The 22,032-nt window shown below is 41.3% G+C and overlaps 1 protein-coding gene across 3 annotated transcripts in view; it reads left to right on the top strand.

Annotated features, from left to right (window-relative positions):
• si:ch211-220f16.2 (golgin subfamily B member 1) overlaps window positions 1-22,032 on the top strand; it is a 73,866-nt gene that overhangs the window by 5,796 nt on the left and 46,038 nt on the right. For 2 of the 3 annotated variants that reach the window (XM_037540074.1, XM_037540073.1), the window contains exons 3-14: window positions 3,600-3,749; window positions 7,828-7,974; window positions 8,935-9,063; window positions 9,548-9,727; window positions 9,817-9,996; window positions 14,044-14,166; window positions 14,413-14,526; window positions 16,066-16,360; window positions 16,639-16,754; window positions 18,054-18,171; window positions 18,975-19,066; window positions 20,649-20,808. In XM_037540074.1, coding sequence (XP_037395971.1) covers window positions 3,600-3,749; window positions 7,828-7,974; window positions 8,935-9,063; window positions 9,548-9,727; window positions 9,817-9,996; window positions 14,044-14,166; window positions 14,413-14,526; window positions 16,066-16,360; window positions 16,639-16,754; window positions 18,054-18,171; window positions 18,975-19,066; window positions 20,649-20,808 — 1,804 coding nt within the window. Of the gene's footprint in view, window positions 1-3,599; window positions 3,750-7,827; window positions 7,975-8,934; window positions 9,064-9,547; window positions 9,728-9,816; window positions 9,997-14,043; window positions 14,167-14,412; window positions 14,527-16,065; window positions 16,361-16,638; window positions 16,755-18,053; window positions 18,172-18,974; window positions 19,067-20,648; window positions 20,810-22,032 lie in introns of all 3 variants that reach the window. The other variant, XM_037540075.1, reaches the window with a different exon arrangement.

The raw sequence follows: 22,032 nt of genomic DNA, 5'->3' as shown, positions 1-22,032 counted from the left end.
CAGCAGTTATAAAACAGGTAGTTCTGGTCCTAAAATCTGTGGCTGTGCCACATTCAAAGCCATTCTAAAATCCACTATATACCACGAAAAACCCTTCTGTTGTGAAGGATTAATCTCTGACTCTGGCGCTGATCACACAGAGCACCAAGTGAACTGATGAAGTAAGAACCCGGTTCTGTTTAAACTGAGGGGCTTATTTTCTTATCTAGAATTGGGCTGGTCCCCAACAGGCTAAAAGAGCCAACAGCCTAAACACCTCCATCATTAACATCACAGGCTTGAATGAAAGTACTAACGATATGATTCACTGAACAACGACAGAATAAAAGTCTAAAGAACGTCACTGAATGTCTTACACGCTTCAAATGTCCGTGTTTCAGTCAGAAGTCGGGTCAGATCCAGGCTGAGTCCCAAATGGCGCCGTACTCCCTAAATAGTGAGCTGTGTAGCATTAAGTTCAGAAATTCCAGCTTCTGTTGTTAAATGTTAAATACATTTATTTAATGAGCAGGGAACCGTTTGAGATTGAGCCCCAGCGTGAGAAAAGTGGCATCGTCAGACTGCTATATAGAACTATTTTCAGAAATGTTCTGTATAGAACCATATACAACATATCTGGTGAACACTTTCACGTTGCAGAGAACATTTTATCCTGCCAAAAAAAAAAAAAAAAAAAAAAAAAAAAAAAAAAAATATATATATATATATATATATATATATATATATATATATATATATATATATATATATATATATTTTTTTTTTTTCTTTCTAAGTGTGTGGCGTATAGTGGATAATGGGCTTTTCGACTCTGCCACTCAGTTTGATTTGAGGTGGGTGGGACTGGATTTGGCGCAGGCGTTGTGAGGTCTGTCAGTATAGCACTATCCTCCTCCTCTTGGGACCGAACAACAGCTTTTTTTGAGTTTTATTTAAATAAATGTTAACTTATTTCCCAGAATCTTGTATTTATTTCTTTTATTTGTTTATTTATTTATTTTTAAGCCTGTCCCTGCGTAAACATCAGCTTCTGAGGTGTTGTAACCTGTTCCTGATAAAACGGGGAAGTCTATTATTCACAGTTTCAGGTTAAATGAGGTGGATCAGGGCTCAGCAACTCTGATCTGAGGTTTCATTTTAGAGTTCCACAATTTTAACCAAACAGAGCTCAGAGTTGTTCAGTTTCCTCAGTTATACTATAACTGTACTATAGCTATACTATAGCTATGTATAAGGTCAGGCAGTCTCTGCATCTCTCAGTTCAGAGCCTGAAACAAAACTCCCTGCCAGGAATGTGTTAAAATTAAGATAATATAATCCTTTATTAAGAATTTAGAACCATTTTCCAACTGTGTTCACACACTCTGGAATTAGACCTCCTCATTTAACCCATCTGTGCAGTCAAGCACCCACATGCATGCACACTAGTGAACATACACGCACTAGGGGGCAGTGAGCACACTTGCCCAGAGCGGTGGGCAGCCTATCCACAGCGCCCGGGGAGCAGTTGGGGGTTAGGTGTTTTGCTCAAGGGCACTTCAGTCTTGGATTGTCAGCCGAGGGGATCAAACCAGTGACCTTCAGGTCACAGAGCCGGTTTCCTAACCTCCAGCCCACAACTGCTTCGTAACGGGAAAATTCTCAGTGCTACAGCAGCAAAGGGAGAGCAATGCACTGAAGAAAAGAAAAGTAAAAAGTAAAGTAAAAAGAAGAGAAATTAACAGGCAAATAATTAACCTTGTTAATGACTTAACGAGGTATTTATTGGGTTCATTTCTGGCTGATTCCAGGTTGTTTAGCTGTTCTTCTGTCACAGCTGCCGACTGAAAAACTGCTCAGTGGTGATGAGACAGTTTAGGAATTTAGTGTCATAGCATCTTCAGAGTCGGACCAAATCGGCTGTCAGTCAAATGTGATCTTAAAAGTGTCCGTTTTCTGTTTGTGGCAAAGTAAGAAGTGAAAACGTTCAAATGGCTTGAGCGTCTCCTACAGTTGTCAGTCATTGCTTAGCAACGGCGTCTCAGTAGAGTGATAGTGTTTGTGAAAACACCTGTGATGTTATGGTGAAATAACAGCAGTTAGAATGCCTCTCAACCAATCAGCTCGCCTGGCTGGAACCAAATGTTGTATAAATGGACGTATTCTATTCCGATTGAGCTGTTTGTCAGATTGTTAATGGGTTATCAGGCTGCATGTAAATGTGGCTAATGATCCTTGGCTGTCTGTGTTTATCCGCTGAAGTGCTGGAACAATGTGGCTGTGCGTCATGTGAGCCTCGAGGTCTTTAACACAAGTCCATATGTGAAAATGCCCTGAGACTCCGCTGATCAGGTGTTCAGTCATACAGTAAACTCAGATCGGATGCAACCCCTGTGTTGCGTGTGAATATGCTGAATGAAATGAAGATAGTGAAATGCCTTTAGAAACACCTGTAACCCAAGGAGTAGCTTTGGCAGACAACGATGTTGAAAGGCCTTCTTGAATTTCTCATTTTCACATTCCTGTCCTTTCACCTTTAGTGAAAAGTAGCATTTTGACTCACCAGTGTAGTGAAACACCACATATACACTAGTGCAGGGGTTCTCAACCATTTTCACCCCAAGCCCATCTGATTATAACTATAAAGCATAGCAGCCCCATTTCAGTTCAATCACAGAAGGCAAAATTTGCAGTTTGCAAATTTGCAAAACATAACGTGATTAAAAAAACTTAATGGAAAATACTCGTGGCTCCCGCAGGAGTCACTGTTAGGTCTGGAGTCTCTTTAGTTTTGAGGGTTTTAGGGCCTCGTTTGAAGTAAACCTCACTCCACTCTCGCTTTAGGATCAGCGTCGCTAAAATCAACAATAATAATAACAAACCTTACTTGGTTTCAGGTTCTTTGTCACTAATTTATCAGTTTGAGTTTAACCACTTGGGTCGCTGATGTTTGGCCAGAAATCAAACACAGGTCTTCGCTTAGTTTAAGACAAGTCTGTTTTTAGGAGCTGCAGCTCGAGCTGTAGGAACGACATTAGACCAGTAAGTTCAGACGTTAAAACGGGCGTTTATACTGACCGTTGATGTGACGTGCTGGTTGAAGAGGAAAGATGGGTCTACTGATGATTCCCTCATTTCATCATAAAATGCGTCCTACCAACAGTGAACTGAACAGGGTTCGGCTGGAAGCAAATCCAGACCTGCGGGGTTCAGCTGTTTGTTTCAGATCTGGATGCAAGTGGACTGTTCACACATCATCTACAACTAGTCTTCCTTTTTATTTACAGCTTTGTAGCTGTGCTACTGATCTGAAAGCTGTGAAGTTGTGGGGGACAAGTATATTGATCATATTATACATTCATCTGCAGCCACATTATTATGTTTATTATTGAAAATAGTGATTCCTTTTACACAATTGAGTCTGTAGTTTTCCAGCTGAAGGTTCTCATTGAAAGCAGAGATGAAAGGTTCTGCACTCAGTCTGTCTCATAACCTCTCTCTCTCTCTCTCTCTCTCTCTCTCTCTCTCTCTCTCTCTCTCTCTCTCTCTCTTTCTCTTTCTCTTTCTTTTGTTCTGTGTGTGTGTGTGTGTCTTTCTCGTTCTCTGTCGCTCTCTCTCAGGCTCCCGGCTCCCCCCAGGCTGGTGCTGATGGTCCCCCCCTCTCAGAGGTGACTGAGCGTTTGGCTCAGATGGAGCAGCTGGTGTCTCAGTTAAAGGAGATGATCAGGGAGAAGGACACAGCCCTGCACAGTAAAGATGAACAGCTGAAGGTAAACAGACTCCTCAGGAAAAGACAGGCAGTGTGATGTTGAAGCACAACCTGCACTATAGCAGGAGCGTGAAGGACACTTGAGGCAGGAGTGACGTTCGCTGGAAGCTTTTTCCTTTTTAATTTGCTCACAATACATAAACCAAACAAACACTTAGCAAAACCAAAGCTGACCAACTCTCTGCTGGTTCAGGCATGACTTCTCAGCCCCTTTCACCCCATATTAACTTGCCAGCTTGCCAGTCCAGTTTGCTGCTGCTCGTCCTTCTCTCCGCTCTTTTTAAAGGCGCCCTTTTTGGCACGTGAGTGACAGTTTGTCACTCTGCCTCCCTGTCAGCGCCCCCAAGTTCTCAGCTTGTCCCCCTGGATCAAACATCAGGCTTGTTCTAGATTCACTGTGGACCAGGAGGCAGCTTTCACCCATATCGTTTTTGGTGTGAACCCATCTGACTTCTTTAGTTCGGTCTGTTTTGAAGTGTAAATATTCCACCCATGTTTGTATCTGCGACAAACAGCTAAACTGGTCTGGCAAAAACGGCCCGCTTCCAAACAACATGGTTCAGTTCACTGCTGATGGAAACACATATTTCTATGATTAAATGAGGGAATTAATCAATAGAGCTTGCTTTCCCCTTCTGGCAGCATGTTGGTGCTGTCATCAGCTCTCATGTCGTTTTTTTTTTTTTCAGCACAAGCTGCTTTACAAACAGACAAGATAACAGTGTCTGAAAAAGTAAGATAACAGTAAGTAAGATAACAGTGAAGATCTATGTTTGATTTTGGCTCATGGATTTAGTGGTTTAACTCAAGCTGATGAACCAATGACAAATAAGCAGATATCAAGTGAGAATTACTATTGTTGATTGTGACGACGCTAATTCAGAAGCCCAGTGAGAGCAGTATGGTCTGGCTGTTTCCAGTAAATCATAAAAACCCTAAAAATTAAAGAGACGTATCGAGAAGAAACAATGACTACCTAGCTCCAAATCACAGTCCACATCTACCTCATGTGTTTCTGTTTTTCCCCTTTTTAACGTCACCACAAGCAGGTGTTTTTGTTTTTTTTTAAAAAACGTGACTGCAGATTTTGGTTTCTGTGATTGCACTGGTCTGATCCTGAGGCCCTAAATCTCAGGATTTCCGCATAAGCACTTATGAAAAGAAAAATAATGTTTTTTAAATTTTTAAAAAAAGGTTGATTTTAGTTTCCCTGCTGTACTTTGTAGTTATAAACAAAGATTGTTTTTATATCGAAATTTGAAAGACTGCAGTTTTCAAATCGCAAGAGCTGCGATTTTTCTTATAGTTTTACGCTCTATTATCGATGGTGCATCATTTGCCCAGTTTTCTCACCAGTTTAGTCAAATCCAATCCATTCACTAGTTAGGACTTGGAATCACACGATACCACCAGCACTAGGAGGGTGAAGGCTGGCACAGGTTTCCTCATGGACCTGAGAAGCACCACCATTTGTTCAAACTGCCACTAACTGAGTGAGTTATGTTATGTCAGCTAACAGGCTGACGTAATGGGGGGAGACGGGAGGCCATCCTACCCACCCAGAGAGAGCGAGGACAGCTGTGCTCTTAGATTCCCAGCCACGAATGACTGTAGTATCACCAGGGATCGAACTCACAACCACAAATGCACGCTGCGGTAACAGTTCAAGTCTCAAGCCAGAAAAAGTATTAGCTGGTATCTTAGGCAACAAAATTAGGCTCATACCTCAAAATGTAGCTCAGTTTTATACAATTCCAAAAAATTGTATAAAAGAAAAACTGCATTTAGGTATTTTGCTGATATGGCTCTAGCCGTAGGAGGCTAGAGGAAACCGGGCCTTTATCAGAATGAATGTCAGTGTTGTTTAGCAGATGTTTATCAGTACATGCTGTTTATATTCTGAGGTTGCACTTCAATGAACAGCCATATGCTTCTGATTACAGCATTAACCCTCGAGGAGCGAATCTGAAAACGCTGTAGTGGAGTTTACTGGTCCAGAGCAAAGTGCGGACTGAGCTGGGGGCTCCGTTCAGAGCAGGAACAATAGAGCTCCCGTGTTATCTGCAGACTCTGTTTCTTAGCAGCGCTGTGAAAGATTAACCAAGCACGTACGGCACACATACCACAGTGATTCCCCCGCGCAGTTAATGGTTCTGCAGTAGCTACTCCAACATTTAAAGTAGAGATGGGTATTTTAGTTACTGTGCAGAAAATTAGTGACCCCCTACAAACATACAAACAGATTACAAGGATAAGAAAACAAGCAGGGTGTTTATATTTTTCCTAACCAAAACATAAAATCTGGACTCTGCTCTGCCCTCTGGTGGGTACTGAAGGAAACACATTTCATAGTTCTCAAAGCAATAGTTTGTCGTTAGTTTACCCCAGATGTAGTCGATCTCCATAGACATGTTTTGGTGTCTGGAGTTTTAGTTTTAGGACTGGTGCTAAGGCTGCGTTCACGCAGAAGAGGTAGAAGTGGTCCAAATCTGATTTTCTCGCCAAATGTTCTGTTCAGATTATCCTTTAAATGTGATCTGTATGCATCATCAGTCTGAACAGATCAGCTCCCAAACTGACCCACATGCACAAAATAACAGCGTCACCCTGCGTCACGCGGCTCATCCAGAGGTAAACAATCACAACCGCCAATGATCGCCAGTCGCTTCCGAAGGATCAGTTTCATCTTCACCGGCATCACAAGAACCATCATGAAGCTTCACTGACTGACAGCTGGACTTGTCACCCAGAATGAGGTGTAAAAAGGGCGCGGTCACTTTAGTTTGTGTCGTCAGACTCTTTAAACCAAGGCCCAGTCATATTTCTTCTTTTTACCCCATGCCTTGTTTTCGAGTGTCACCCTAACCTCCTAACCCCTTGTTACTGAGTTACAGGGCAGTGGTTGAGATCTTCCCTCTGAAATGGGAGCCTCAAATAAAAGAGCATCACTTCATTAACAGCTACTAGCGCTGCTCTGTAGGCAACCCTGCCCGTCTAGCTAGTTGCTAGCTAGTTACCGAGACATTAGAATGCCGTTAGCGATTTAAATTTTTTTTTTTTTTTTATGCTTGTTATGAAGAAAAACGACCAAAATTCACTGAAACCACATTAAACTAGGATAAAACGGTGATTATTGTGATTCACGTCTTCCCCTAGACGTGACCACACAAATCAGATTCGGGCCACTTTTACCTGCTGTGTGAATGCAGCCGTAGTCTTTTAACATCAAACAAAACTGGCATCACCTTTCAAGCCAGCACTTTCTACAAAACTTAGGTAGAAAAGTTAGAGAGAAATGTTCAGTGTGACTCTCAAGGGCTTTTTACCAGATAAATCATTGCGATTAATAGTTTCATTGTCTGTTTTTTAAATATTTAAACTAAAGCCAAATTACCTTTTTAATCGTTGATCATTAGTAGCTCCCAACTGACAGCAAAATCCACGAGCTCCTCACTGCTGCCGTCACTCGCCGGACGTTAGAGCTTTTGTTTTACGAACTGGGATGTGTCTATAAATTAATGCGTTTGTTGCTTTCTTTTTATTTACATGCATTTGCCTCAACCTACATTATTAAAACACCAAATTCACTTTGTTTGTTGCAACATTCACGTATTTTCGCTGTTGGAACAAAAATGTGTATCAAAAAAAGAAAAGGAAGAAAGGAAAAAGCGTCCTTAACTTTTTATATATGTTATATATAATACAACAAGTACTTGTGGATCATTTCTATTGGTCCCTGTATCATGAAATTTAAATATCTTGTAAATGTCACCTGACATCTTTTAATTCTGTATAAATAAATAAATAAATAAAAAATTAAGATGGAAGGTTTTGTTGCAGCATTGGCAGTATGCCTGGGGAAAAATAATTGTGATCAGCTAAAATAATTATGATTAGGCAGTGATGTAATAATTGTGACAGGCCTGCTTTCACCATTTACACATAGACCTTTATTAATGCGCCTGTATTGAGATTTGTCCGTTTTGTGAATCAGCATGTGAGACGCAGAGGTGCTGGAGCAGTAAACGGGTCCGATTAGAGGTCGTTAACATGCTGCGCCTTCTTAACTCGTCCTCCAGGCTGAGAAGGAGTCGTGCGAGGCCAAGCTGTCTAAGATGCGGCTCCAGAACAAGGCGAAGGTCACGTCGCTGAACGCACAGCTGGAGGAGCTGAGGAAGCAGCAGGGGGAGCCAGCAGGCAAGGGAACGCCACCACAGTTCAAACGGGTAAGAGTTTGAGTCTAGAGCCAGTCAGTACGATGATATTTACTCTTATCATGATGAATTACATCACTGTTCACTGAACAGGCCTGTTTCAACGCTCGTTGTCCATTTTCTCAGCTCCACTTACTGTATAGGTGCGCTTTGTAGTGCTAGTTACAGACTGTAGTCCATCTGTTTCTCTGATGCTTTGTTACCCCCCTTTACCCTGTTCTTCAGTGGTCAGGACCCCCATGGACCCTCACAGAGCAGGTACTATTTGGGTGGTGGATTATTCTCAGCACTGCAGTAACATTGACGTGGTGGTGGTGTGTTAGTGTGTGTTGCGCTGGTCTGAGTGGATCAGACACAGCAGTGCTGCTGGAGTTTTTAAACACTGTGTCCACTCACTGTCCACTCTATTAGACACTCCTACCTTGTCGGTCCACCTTGTAGATGGAAAATCAGAGACGATAGCTCATCTGCTGCTGCACAGTTTGTGCTTGTCGTCCTCTAGTCCTTCATCAGTGCCCACAGGACGCTGCCCACAGGACGCTGCCCACAGGACGCTGTTGGCTGGATATTTTTGGTTGATGGACTATTCTCAGACTGGCAGTGACCCTGAGGTGTTAAAAACTCCAGCATCACTGCTGTGTCTGATCCACTTGTACCAGCACAACACACACTAACACACCACCACCACGTCAGTGTTACTGCAGTGCTAAGAAAACATATATGCGCTGGCCAATATCAATCAGCCCTAGTGAGTACCATGCTAATTGGTGAGCTGTTAGCTTCCATTACTTGTTACATTAGCCTTGTGACTCCAGTGCAGAACCAAAGAAGCAATCTTCTCACCTTTCTTGGCTGATCTATTGGAGTTAAACTTTCTTCCTTAATCAGTGTAATTTCTGTTGTGAAGACGGTCTTGTACGTCCTGAATGGCCTGCATGACCCTCACTGATGTGTTTACCTGTCTTTCCACAGAGCGGTAGTGGAGAGGCGGGGGAATCGGAGCAGGCCGGAGCGAGTCGGGGGAAGATCCTCCTCCTGAAGAAGAAAGTGGAGGAGCTGGAGCAGCAACTCGCCCACAGAGAGAAGGAGCTGCAGCAGAAGGTGCAGCAGACTTAATGACAGACAGAAAACTTTGCTTCTATAGTTTTCGCTGCCCAAATTCGATCCAAGCACTTTATTGTTCAAGATCAGGAAGTATCAACACAATATTTATATCTTCTTAGATCATACAGCCACATAATTAAGGTAAAATATGCTGGAGCTGCTTAGTGCTGCAGTAAAGGCTCTTCATTGTTCTGCACTGATGTTTTTTGGTTTACTCTTTTTAAAGCAGCACTATGTAATATTTTTTGTTTAGACTGAATGCATGTATGTATGTATGTGTGTGTGTGTATATATGTATGTATGTATGTATGTATGTATGTATGTGTGTATTTTTGTCCATCCTTCATGAAATTCACACACAATATAAAGGCCAACACGCATTTTCAAATTATGTAAAAAAAACTGAGAATCGACAAAAATGGACATATGAGGTTTTGTTCTGACTGCAGTGATAATTCATGTCTCCTCTTTTGTCTTTCAGACGCGAGAGCTAGAAGCCCAGAGAGAGCGAGGTGTGGAGATGGACTCCATGCTAGTGGAGAAAGATAAGCGTCTGGCTGAGAAGGAGGCTTACATCGTCCACCTGCAGGTGGCCATGTCTGGAGAACATCCAGCTAAAGCAGAGCACGCTCCTCAGGATGACAAGGCGAGGAACATTTGGGTGCATCCAAATTCTTACATGTGACATAAAATAATTCCTAAAGGTTTCCAGTCTGCTTCGTAGCTCATCGTAATGGTCTGTGAATGCAGGAGCGGCCAGTGGACGGGTCAGTGCAGGAGCTGCAGATGCTGGTTCAGAGCCTGACGAAGAAAGTAGGGGATGGAGAGGAGAGATACAGCCTGCTGAAGGAGCAGAACGACAGCCTGAAGGAGCTGCTGGTGTCAGAGAAAGCGCAATTCGAGGAGAAGGAGAACATGTACAAGCAGAACGTAAGATCTGTCTGTTTGCCTGTCTGTCTGTGTCTGTCTATCTCTTTCTCTTTCTGTCCGTCTTTCTCTGTCCATATATCTCTCTGTTCTCTGTCTGTCTGTCTGTCTCTTTCTGTCTGTCTTTCTTTCTTTCTTTCTTTCTCTGTTTGTCTGTCTGTCTCTGTCCATCTATCTGTCTGTTCTGTCTATTTCTCTGCTCTCTATCTTGACCGTCTGTCTATCTCTCTCTCTCTCTCTCTCTCTCTCTTTCTTTCTGTCTGTCTCTGTCCATCTATCTGTGTCTCTCTCTGTCTATCTCTTTCACTTTCTTTTTTTTTAGAAGGGAGAAAAATAAATAAATAAATAAATAAATAAATAAAAAAATAAAAAAATTAATTAATCAGATAAATAAATAACTAAATAAAAATTTTAAAAATTGTAGAAAAGGGAAAGTAAATAAATAAATGAAATTAAAAAATAATAATAGTAATTACAGAGGGTAGATTAAATAAAATAAATGAATAAATACAATAGATAAATAAATTAGTACATTAATGAAATAATCATTCAAAAAGTTACGTTAACACACTATCTGCTTCAAAATCATCAACTAAAGATAAAAAAGGTTGCCAAATATCAAAAAACTTCCCAGTGGATCCTCTCAAAGTATATCTAATCTTTTCCAATTTAAGATGGTACAAGACCTCTCTGACCCAGTGATTGTAAGTTGGAGGATTAGCGTCTTTCCATTTAAACAGAATTAATCTCCTGGCAAGGAGAAAGCAGAAAGCAAACATATTTATATCCCGCCTGTTAGGAGCGCTATCTATCGGGACTACACCGAACAATGCTATGAATGGTGATGGCTCCACCGCTTTCCCAGAGACCTTTGAAAAAGTCTCAAATAGAATTCCAAAAGGTATACAGTTTTGAGCATGACCAAAACATGTGCAGAAGTGAAGCAGGAGCTAGCCCACATCGGTCACATGTACGGTCTAAACCAGCCTTGATCTTCGAAAGCCTAACTTTAGACCAATGTAGACGGTGTACAATCTTAAACTGAATGACAGCATGCTTTGCACAGATAGAGGATGAGAAGATTCCTTGTATTATTTTGCGCCATGTTTCTTCTAATATTGTTCCACCCAGATCCATTTCCCATTTACTTTTAAGAAGCTCTAATGAGGTGTAGTTATGTGAATCAAGTAGTCCATAAATTATACTAATTGCCTGTGTATTAATTGCTTTATGTTTATAGATTGATTCTAACAGAGAGATTGAAGGTGATAATGGAAAGCTGTCCAGATTTGAGGATACAAAGTTCCGAAGCTGTAAATATCTGTAGAAGTGTATTCTAGGAATATTATATCGCTGTGTTAGCTGTTCAAAAGAGGCAAATTTAACATCAATATAAAGGTCAGATAAAGAGACTACACCCCTTTTGGCCCAAAGAGCAAAAGCGTCATCTGATATTGATGGAGGAAACATATGGTTATTTACAATTGGAGCTGCCTGTGACAATCCCCTTAGGGAAAAAGACCTCCTAAACTGATTCCAGATTTTGATTGCACCTATGACAACAGGGTTTGAACAGAAGTTAGTAACAGGTTGTTTCAATGGCAATTCAGAACACAATAATGCGGCTACAGACGTGGACAAGACAGACGACTCCTCCAGGGTCGTCCAAACAGGGGTGCTAACTTCATCCTTCATCCAATACAACAGAGCCCTTATATTCGCTGCCCAGTAATAAAACAGAAAGTTCGGGAGTGCCAGACCCCCTAAATTCCGGGATCTCTGCAGTGTTTTTCTTTTTATCCTGGGTGTTTTATAGTTCCAAATAAAGGACAATATTAATTTATTTAGTTTAATAAAAAACGATTTAGTTAAAAATACCGGAAGAGACTGAAAAATATCCATCCATCCATCCATTTTCTAAGCCGCTACTCCGTCAGGGTCGCGGGGGTGAGCTGGAGCCTATCCCAGCAGTCTTCAGGCGGAAGGCAGGATACACCCTGGACAGGTCGCCAGTCCATCGCAGGGCAGACACACAGACAGTCACTCACACACTCACACCTAGGGACAATTTAGCACAACCAATTGGCCTGACTGCATGTCTTTGGACTGTGGGAGGAAACCGGAGAACCCGGAGGAAACCCACGCAGACACGGGGAGAACATGCAAACTCCACACAGAGAGGACCCCGGTCACCCGGCCGGGGAATCGAACCCAGGCCCTCCTCGCTGTGAGGCGACAGCGCTACCCACCATGCCACCGTGCCGCCCACTGAAAAATATATATATATATATATATATATATATATATAGGAATTTTGGTAAAATGCTCATTTTTACTATATTAATACGGCCAATCAAAGAGAGTGGTAGAGGGGCCCACCGCTCAATATCTTGGTTCAACTGGGATAATAGAGGTTGGTAATTAGTAATGTATAGATCATTATAATCATGTGTGATCCAAATACCAAGGTATCTGAACTTTTTAAAGCAATGTTTAAATGGAAAGGAGGCCAAGAAAGCCAAACCTTTCCCAGTTCCAACAGGCATCAACTCACTTTTCTGAAAATTTATTTTATATCCAGAGATCTTTCCAAATTCTGTAAGTAGGACCATCAACTTTGGTATGCTTGAGTGAGGATCCGAAATGTATAGTAGCATATCGTCAGCGTAAAGCGAGACCTTCTGTTCCAACCCAGCACGCACAACTCCCCTAATGCCTTCATTTTGCCTTATAGCTATTGCGAGTGGTTCCATTGCAAGCATAAAAATTAATGGGGACAAGGGGCTTCCCTGTCTCGTACCGCGATGAAGTTCAAAATACGAGGACAAATTATTATTAGTGCGCACTGCGGCCAATGGAAGCTTATACAAAGTCTTTATCCATGATATGAATTTAGGGCCCAACCCAAACCGTCCCAGCACATCAAAGAGGTAGTTCCACTCCACCCGGTCGAAGGCCTTCTCCGCATCAAGTGATAACACCACCTCAGACACCCCGGACAGGGGGGGAGTGTAAAGGATATTCAGCAGGCGTCTAATATTAAAAAAAGAAAAGCGATTTTTAATAAAACCGGTTTGGTCCTGCGATATGATAGCAGGAAGGACCCCCTCTAGACGACGAGCTAGGACCTTGGCAAGAATTTTGGTATCTGTATTTAGTAGAGAGATGGGGCGATACGAGCCACAGTCCAGAGGATTTTTATCCTTCTTCAGAATCAAAGAGATAACTGCTTGACGCATAGTTAAAGGTAGGGATTGTACTGAGAGTGATTCATTAAAAACTGATAGTAATAATGGAGAGAGCAAATCTGAAAATTTTTTGAAAAACTCTGTAGAGTAGCCATCAGGCCCTGGGGATTTACCACTCTGCATAGATTTGATCGCAGATGTTATTTCTTCTACTGAGAGTTCATCCTCCAACTTACCAGCCATATCTCTTTCACTTTCTGTCTGTCTTTATCTATCAATCTCTCTGCTCTCTCTTTCTGTCTGTCTGTCTTTGTCTGTCTCTCAGTCTATGTCTCTGTCTATTTATATCTGTATTTCTGTTCTCTATCTGGCCGTCTGTCTGTCTTTCGGTCTCTCGGTCTATGTCTCCATCTCTATTTATATCTATATTTTTATCTGTCTGTGTATCCGTCTGTTCCGTCTCTCTTTCCCTATCTATGCATCTGTCTGTCTTTGTCTCTATCTCTCTATTTATATATATCTGTCTGTCTGTCTCTGTCTCTATCTCTCTATTTATATTTATCTGTCTGTCTGTATCTCTATCCCTATCTGTCCATCTGTCTGTCTCTGTCTCTCAGTCTGTGTCTTTATCTCTCTATTTATATCTATCTATCTGTCTGTGTGTCCGTCCGTCTCTCTCTATTTCCCTATCTGTCCATCAGTCTGTCTGTCTGTCTCTGTCTTTGTCTCTGTCTCTATTTATCTCTCTGTATCTATCTATCTGTCTCTGTCTATCTGTCTATCTCTCTGTATATCTCTCTGCCTGTCTGTCTAATTAATGTTTCACCGTAATGTTCACCGTAATTTTGATTTTCGTTTACAGATCCAAACGTTCAAAGACATAATTTTACAAAAAGACAACAAATTGATGGAAATTAATCAGATGCATGAGCAGGAGCTCTTCAAGCTTGCAGCGAAATCGGATGCCAGTGCGGATCTCGAACAGGTAAGAAATAATTAAAGGAACGTTTATCCATTTTTCCTTCTTAGCCCAAATGTGGTTTTTCAGCCAAATGTAGTTGATAAGTTTGCTGCTTTGGAGCGATGAGGCTAAAGCCCCACCAATTATCATGGTGTCTAAATCATCCCTGCCTTAAACCACCTCAGAAACAGACCACAACCTGTGTTTATACGTTAAAGTAAGTCCTATAATGTCAGGAACCATATGAACAAGTCTGTTTTTCTCTCTCAGCTCCTGAAGGCCCTTAAACAGAAGCTTCATGAGAAGGAGGAGGTTCTCCTGGGAAAAGCTCAGGTGATCGATGTCCTGCAGGGTGAGGTTGACAGCAGAGACCAGCAGATAAAGGTGATGCCTCTGAAGTAGTGCTTTGTTACAGATTAATCTGTTTCAGTGTAGGGGTGGGGTGTCCCAATTCTTGTTGGCATAGAGGGGTGGGGCAAAGTTTTGGGGCTACATGACCCTCCAAACTGAACATTTTCAGAGACACAGTCCAAACAGAGATTTATGAGAAAAAGAAAAGCAAGATGGAGCATAAGAGACCAAAGAAACCCATAAATGTGAGAATTTTCTCTGTTAAACAATTACGATAACCATTGTTTTGTCTTAGTTTAATGTCGTTTCAGTGTATTATGGTCCTTTTCTTCATTACAAGTATAAAAAATCACTAGGAGTACACCAGTGTCTCTGTAGCCAGCTAGCTAAATGTCCCATTCCATCTTAAATGGAACTAATTCTTCAGTGTTACGAGGCTGAAGTCAGATATTCGCCAGCTTCTTGTTCTAATTTTCCGGTTCCACCTTAAACGGTGCAGCAGTTGCATTCTGGGGCCTCAGGCAGCAGAAACGCTGGTTCAATCACAGAAACCATAGACTTGCGCTATAGCATGTATAATGTTACAATCCACTGGCTATGCCACAAAAATAAGTTTAATTTTGAGGGTTTTTGTGATTCATTCATCACTGGGCTTTTGGATTAGCGTTGTCACAATTAACAATAATAAACCTGACTTGATATCTCTCTGGGAGGAAAAACCATGACAGCTGCACAATAGGGCAAAGAAACCCACAAACGGGAGAATTTTCTCAGTTAGAAATTACGATAATCATTGTATTTATTGTAGTTTATTGTCGTTTCAGTATATTATGATCCTTTTCTTGATATTAAGCATAAAAAATTGCTAGTAGTATACAGGGTGATTTCAAGAAGAATAATCCGATTTCAAAGCACCATATTTTTACAACCGTAAGGCGCTGAGGAACCAAACACAATTCAGTTGAAAGAAGGGGTCATAGAGTTTCTGGCTGTCACTGGAAGACGGCTCTCTTCACAGTCTGAGAGGAGATGGAGACTCCTGAGCAGAAAGCGTAATAACATAATACACTTTATGCTCACTTAAACCGTTTACAGTTTACTGCATTGTTATGTAATGATTTACAAGTGAAATAAATCATTTTGAAATCAGATGATTCTTATGCTGATTTCTCAGTAGCTAAGTTTCCTGTTGCACCTTAAATGGAGCAGCAGTTTTGAGCAGCTGGTTATAATTTTAAAATGTTTGATTCTTATTTTTATTATTATTTTTTTATATAATAAAGTTGATCTTCTTGCCCATTTTTATGAGTTGGTGTCGTTACTAGCCCAGTACAGACTGTTGAGTTTAGACCCATGGACCACCTGATGGTGCTTCACGGCCCACTGGTTGAGAAATTTTTATTTCTTCTTTCTTGAGAGTTTATTGCTCTCCACAGTGTGGGGGTAGCACGGTGAGTGTTATACTCACACATAAGGCCAACAAATTCATGACTATCAGCCTTTTTCTGTGTTAACTTCTAACTGTCTTGGTGTATCTTGTCTCTTATTTTCTCCTCTCGTCCATCTGTGCAGGATCTGACTGAGCGTCTGAGGCTCCTGCACAGCGAGAAGGAGAACGTGCAGTCTAAGATGGAGGCGGAGAGGCACATCATGCGCACTCAGGTCCGCGACCTGATGGAGAAACACCAGGAGGAGCTGAAGAGGGTGGCGGAGAAACATGAGAGCGAGATGTCGGAGAAGGAGCAGGTCCTGCTTGCGCAGCTGGAGGCGGTAAGGGACTCCTCAGCTCATCTGGCAGCACCTGAAAGCTCACCTGAAGTTCGACCTGCTGACCACTCACTGACTCAGAGGGTGGCCGAGCTGGAAGGTATGGTTTTTTAGCTGATGTGAAAATTTAGATATGATGTGAAAATACCCATTCTGTTTTGGTTTAAAAAAAAAACGTGTCTGTCCCTCTCTGTGTCTGTCCCTCTCTGTGTCTGTCCCTCTCTGTGTCTGTCCCTCTCTGTGTCTGTCCCTCTCTGTGTCTTGTCTCTCTGTCTGTGTGTGTGTGTGTGTTTGAGAGAATCATTATTTTTTACTATGTTATTTGTTTGCCTTTGTTTGTTTTGCCTCATTCATTTCTTTCGTTGTGTCATTAATCAGCCCAAGCTAAGCTAAAAACAGACGAGGCCAATAAATCTGAAGCTAAATTCCTGAAGATGAAAGCATGGTCCAAGTCTCGCATCAGGCAACTTGAAGATGAGCTGAAGAAAGCTCAGGTATTGTATCAGAATGTTTAACCTTTTCAAATCCTTGGAACCACCAGTGGTTCCAAAACCCCCTTTGTCATATTCTTTACTTCATAACTTTCATATTTCATTCAGAAGGTGGATGACTTATGGCAGCTGTAACTGTCTTCTTTCCAGCCTAATACATGATGTAGTTTTAAAACTTGATAATAAAAGTATCTGTGATGATGTTAGGTTGCCCTAACACATCACCATTTATTGAGTAATTCCTCAATAAATACTATGGTGACTTTTATTATGACAGGCACTTACTTGTATTCATTTAAACTTGTACTTACCTGAGATCCAGGGGGCATCCAGGCAGGAGGGGAGCAGGTAGCTGGTACCTGTAAAGAAGAAAATGTAATGTTAAACAGAGCCAGCTTAACAGTATTATTTCTAAGGTAAATTTGTATGTGTATATATGAAGAAAAAGGCCATTGTATGTATATGGCTGATTAATGTGTTTATTGTTTGTTCTATTGTCATTCCTAGACTGTGAATAATGGTATGACCCAGAGCTAATGTGGGAGGGGCTACCAGGTTAAAAGGGAAGGGGGGCAGTGGAGGAGTTTGTTTGGGGAAGGTCTATGTGGCTTTGCCGCTTCAGACCCAATGCAACAGGATCACTTTAGTTCTGTGCGAGACAAACTGCCGGATGCAGACCATGGAGTCAGTGGAGTCATTTGGTTAAAGCTTTTTGTTTTTTTGTTTATTTTTCTCTTGCGAGCGTAAATACTTTTGTGTATTTAAACTTCAGAGCACTGTGGAATTGAGACCCTAATGTCCAAAAATGTTGAATAGGGAATCTCCAGACCATTTGTTGACCATTTTTCCACAAATTTGAACTATAACACTGGATCTCAGATGGCGTCACTTCAGTGATCTGCTCTGTGAAAAATTATTTTTATAAAAAATACAAAAAGCATCTAAGTTTTTTGCCTTTCAGTAGTAAATTATATCAGCATATGGTATGTTTATGATCATGAAACACATTTTCTGTTTATTTGAGGGGAGCTTTTAGATTAAATGAAGGATAGTACTAAATCCATTACTAGTACTAAGCCCATTAGATGATGCCTGTAAAATTCACCCCATACTTATTTTCATATTAGGTGTGACAGTGTTTATATTTGTATGTGAATTGACTATAATCTTCACTGTATTTATTCCTGTTTTAAGGGGTGTGCAAGTTAAAAACATCTGTTAGAAACTAATGAAATTTTAAAAATTATATAAACATTCATCCATATTAATCACAATGGTGTGATAAATCTGTTTGACCCCCAGTCTGGAAGCTTGACCCCCGATGTGGCATCCCTGCGCGGTCGAGTCAACGAACTGGAAGAGGAGAGAGAGGAGATGCTGTGTAAACTCGAACAGTATGACGAGCTCAAGGCCAAAAATGGTATATAAATGCTGCCGTCTGCTGCGTCACAAAGCTAAATGAATTATATATTTACTTTCAGGTTCTAGATATTCAGTTTTAAATTTACTTCTTTAAAGAAGGGAGCCTGTTATAGACTGTGATAGAACTGTAATAGAAGAGAATACAGTACATAAAGTGTACTTTATGGCGTGGTGGGTAGCGCTGTCGCCTCACAGCAAGAAGGGCCTGGGTTCGATTCCCCAGCCGGGTGACCAGGGACCTTTCTGTGGGGAATTTGCATGTTCTCCCCATGTCTGCGTGGGTTTCCTCTGGGTTCTCCAGTTTCCCCCACATTCCAAAGACATGCAGTCAGGCCTATTGGACGTGCTAAATTGCCCCTGGGTGTGAGTGACTGTCTGCCCTGCCCTGACCTGTCCAGGGTGTATCCTGCCTTCCACCCAATGACCGCTGGGATAGGCTCCAGCACCCCCCGCAACCCAGAGGAAGGAACGTCTTAGAAGATGTGTGTGTGTGTGCGTGTAAGGGGTTTATAAACAGCTTAATTTGTTTACTAAACCCGTCAGCGTCATTTTATATTCATCATATATTAATCTGTCACCCTTTTTTATTTATGTATTGGAACTGCTTATTGATGTTTTTACGGTGTAAAAAACAAAGGTTTTAGGGTATATAACCAAATTGATGTTAAATAAACTAGTTGGAAACCATTAATTAATGCTTCATAAGGGTGGTCTTATTTTAAAGTCGTCCTGAAAACAATACAGGAAAATGCAGAAGTTGAATATTGTTTTAAAAAAGGGAACGTCGCTTGATGTTTGTAGATGTTCTGGAGACGAAGCTGGTGGTGTACGAGGAGCAGCAGAGAAAGCTGCAGGCGGACCTGGAGCAGGTCACCAAGAGAGCAGCATCTCAGGTCAGTGCTGCTTGTTTTCCTGACATGATGTTGCTCTTATTTTTTAATTTCTCTACTTGTTTTTGTGCTGCTATTAGATCTGTGGTTTGAAATTCTGGTCTGAGTCTCCATCCACTGGATGGTTTGTCTATTCACTGCTTTTACGCTCATAAACGCTTCATAATCATCAGCTAAGTTGAATCAGGTGTCTTAAAATAGGAGAGCGCAACACTGGCCTTGAGAACCATAACCATAGGTCGGTGTTCCTCAGCTGGTCTCAGCTCAGGGCCCACATTTTTCCTTTAGTGAGGTTAACTTGATGTCAGCTTTTGCAACCGTAATGTATCCTAACAAAGCTTGGAAATTAGTATCTCATTACACTGCGAAGCTTTCAGGGTGTCTCACTGGAAAAGTCAGAATGTAAAACAAACCACTTACTAATTATAAAATAAGTTCTTTACTGATGGAGTTGTGCAGCATTTTATTTATTCATTTATTTATTTAATTTTGTGACACTGATGGATGATTTAAGAGATTGTATAACAGGGTGTTTTTTTTTTTTTTTTTTTTTTTTTAAACATCAGTATTCTAAATACCGTATTTAAAGTGTTATAGTGCCCCCTGGTGTTGGGTAGCTCTGTTTGTCTGCTAACTTGTATTTGCTAAGTTATAATTGAGCCCCTCCAACATAAAAACGATATATTAACCTTTCAACATTTTTTGGATCATTTCAATAGAAGATTTTCAATAGAAAGTGTCGGTTCCACCAGTCGTGACTGCAAAGTGCATGATGGGTCAGGCGTGTCAAGTCTGGGGGATGCGGTGTGGCGAAAAGTTGAACCGAGCTAAAATTTACATTTGCGGCATTTGGCAGACGCTTTTACCCAGAGCAACTTACAATTTGATCATTTTTACACAGGTTGGTGAAGGTAGTGTTGGGAGTCTTGCCAAAGGTATAGTGTAGGGTGGTTACCCAGGTGGGGTATTGAACCCCAGTCTACAGCGTAGAAGGCAGAGGTTTTACCCACTACACTACATCAACTTTATGCAGATTAATCTGGCCAATAAGTGTTCACCATGCAGTGTATGAAACATTTGTTCCATATTGAAATGTTCCCACAGAGCATGGAGGAAAAGCCTAGATGTTTTTAAATAAATAAATAAATATCTGCTCAAAATGTTGATTGTGATGTTACGCAAGAGGAACCATTCAAACCCGAGCTGGATGCAGTGTGAACCCTGCACGCTCGCTGTAATTCAGATACAACTAACTCTGCTGTTATTCAGATTTAAAGGGAGAGTCGAACCTGTTAGGGAGAGTTAAACCTGCCTCTGTGCATTCACTCTGGACCCAGCAGGAGATACAGTGTGTCACCATCAGGAAATGGAATATCAACCGTTCAGTGTTTTACTCGCTGTAACTTCAGGATAAATAAATGCTTTCATAATAAGCATCCCATATAATTTTAGAGTTAAATGTAAGTTTACTTGATTTAATTAAATGAAATATTTATCAAACACTGTCTACTACTACAACTACCATTACCACTACTAAAATTAATAAGTATATTCTTTTCCTCCTCCTGTGCTGTGTGTGACGCAGGCGAGTGAGTCCGGCAGTGTGGACGATGCACAGAGTCAGGTACTGGAGTGGCAGGACATGGTTACCATGGTAGTAGAGGCTGAGGCGGTGCGGGACCAGGCTCGAGAGGAGAAGAATGCTCTCGTGCTCCGGATGAGCCACATAGAGGAGGAGAGAGAGGGTAAGGAGAGGGAGCAGGGGGTGAAAATTAATGTTACAGCAATGGTTTGGCCAAAAATCAAATTGACGCATTTCCTCCTTTCACTGAAATAATGTTGTTCAGCTGACGTGTTTGCCGACTGCAGTTTTTTTTCTCAAGTTCCATCTTTTGCCATTGAGAACAGTCTCAGACACCACATATGCAAGCCAGTTACAGATTTCCTGAAGGGGAATTCCATCAGTTTTTCACATATTTCACATAACTAAACGGGTCCTTCAAAGCGGTTTAGTGTGAAACGCTCTGTTCTAGAGAAACTTACAGATTGAGAACTGTTCACAGTGGTGGTGATAGGAACCAGACGCCCCCCTCTAAAAGCTCCTCACAGAAAGGTCCTACATGAAATGGTTTTGAATTCACTGCTTGATGACTAAGACGCTGTTTTATGATAGTTTAGAGAACTTAAACTCCATTCAAGGTGGAGGGAGACATGCAGGGTACTGTGCGGCAAAATAGTCCCCAAAGAAAAACTTTATTATTCCAGATTTTCCACTATTTTTCATCATCAACATTCCATATAAACTGAGAAGACTCATGTAGGTTCTCTGGTGGTTCTGTATGGTAAATAAAATGTCTATATCTGTGTTGTAGTCATGGCGATTCCTGGTTCCTATCACCACCACTGTAAAGACATCTGAACCATTTCATACCAAACTGCTCTGAATCTCTCTGATTACACCTCACATGCTGAACTATGCAGGAATATTGAGAAGTCAGTGAAATTCCTCTTTAACAACACACAGTTTGAAGTTTGAAGCACGTATGTGATACTTAGAGGTGCAGGGGAGGGACTGTGAATTCGTTTTTTTTTTTTTTTTTTGGCCAAACTGTTGTTTACACGTGATATAAAAGTTCATGAACCACAAACAAGACATAGGTGACCTTTCACCACACATAGTCCAACAGAGGGCAGCAGGCACTGGCTTTAAACAGCCAGGCCCCAGAAAACAACACAGTTCTGTGTGTTTATGCCAGAAAAAACATTACTATTCACTCAAAATTCCTCAGGGAATTTACACTCCTAGTTTGATCCCTGCCCTACTGAGAGTTCATCTTTGTGTGTATTTATAGTAAAAGGGTCCATTTTATGAAAACCAAATGCTTCATGCTTTTAAGAGTTTAATGTAATATATAAACACAGTTGCAAAGTGTACCGTTCACTCCTCAGTCCTTACGAGTCCATAAAAT

Source organism: Pygocentrus nattereri, chromosome 7, assembly GCF_015220715.1.
Source record: "Pygocentrus nattereri isolate fPygNat1 chromosome 7, fPygNat1.pri, whole genome shotgun sequence".
NCBI lineage: Eukaryota > Metazoa > Chordata > Actinopteri > Characiformes > Serrasalmidae > Pygocentrus > Pygocentrus nattereri.
Note: the sequence above shows the minus strand (reverse complement) of the source record. Positions and strands in the feature narration are given on the sequence as shown.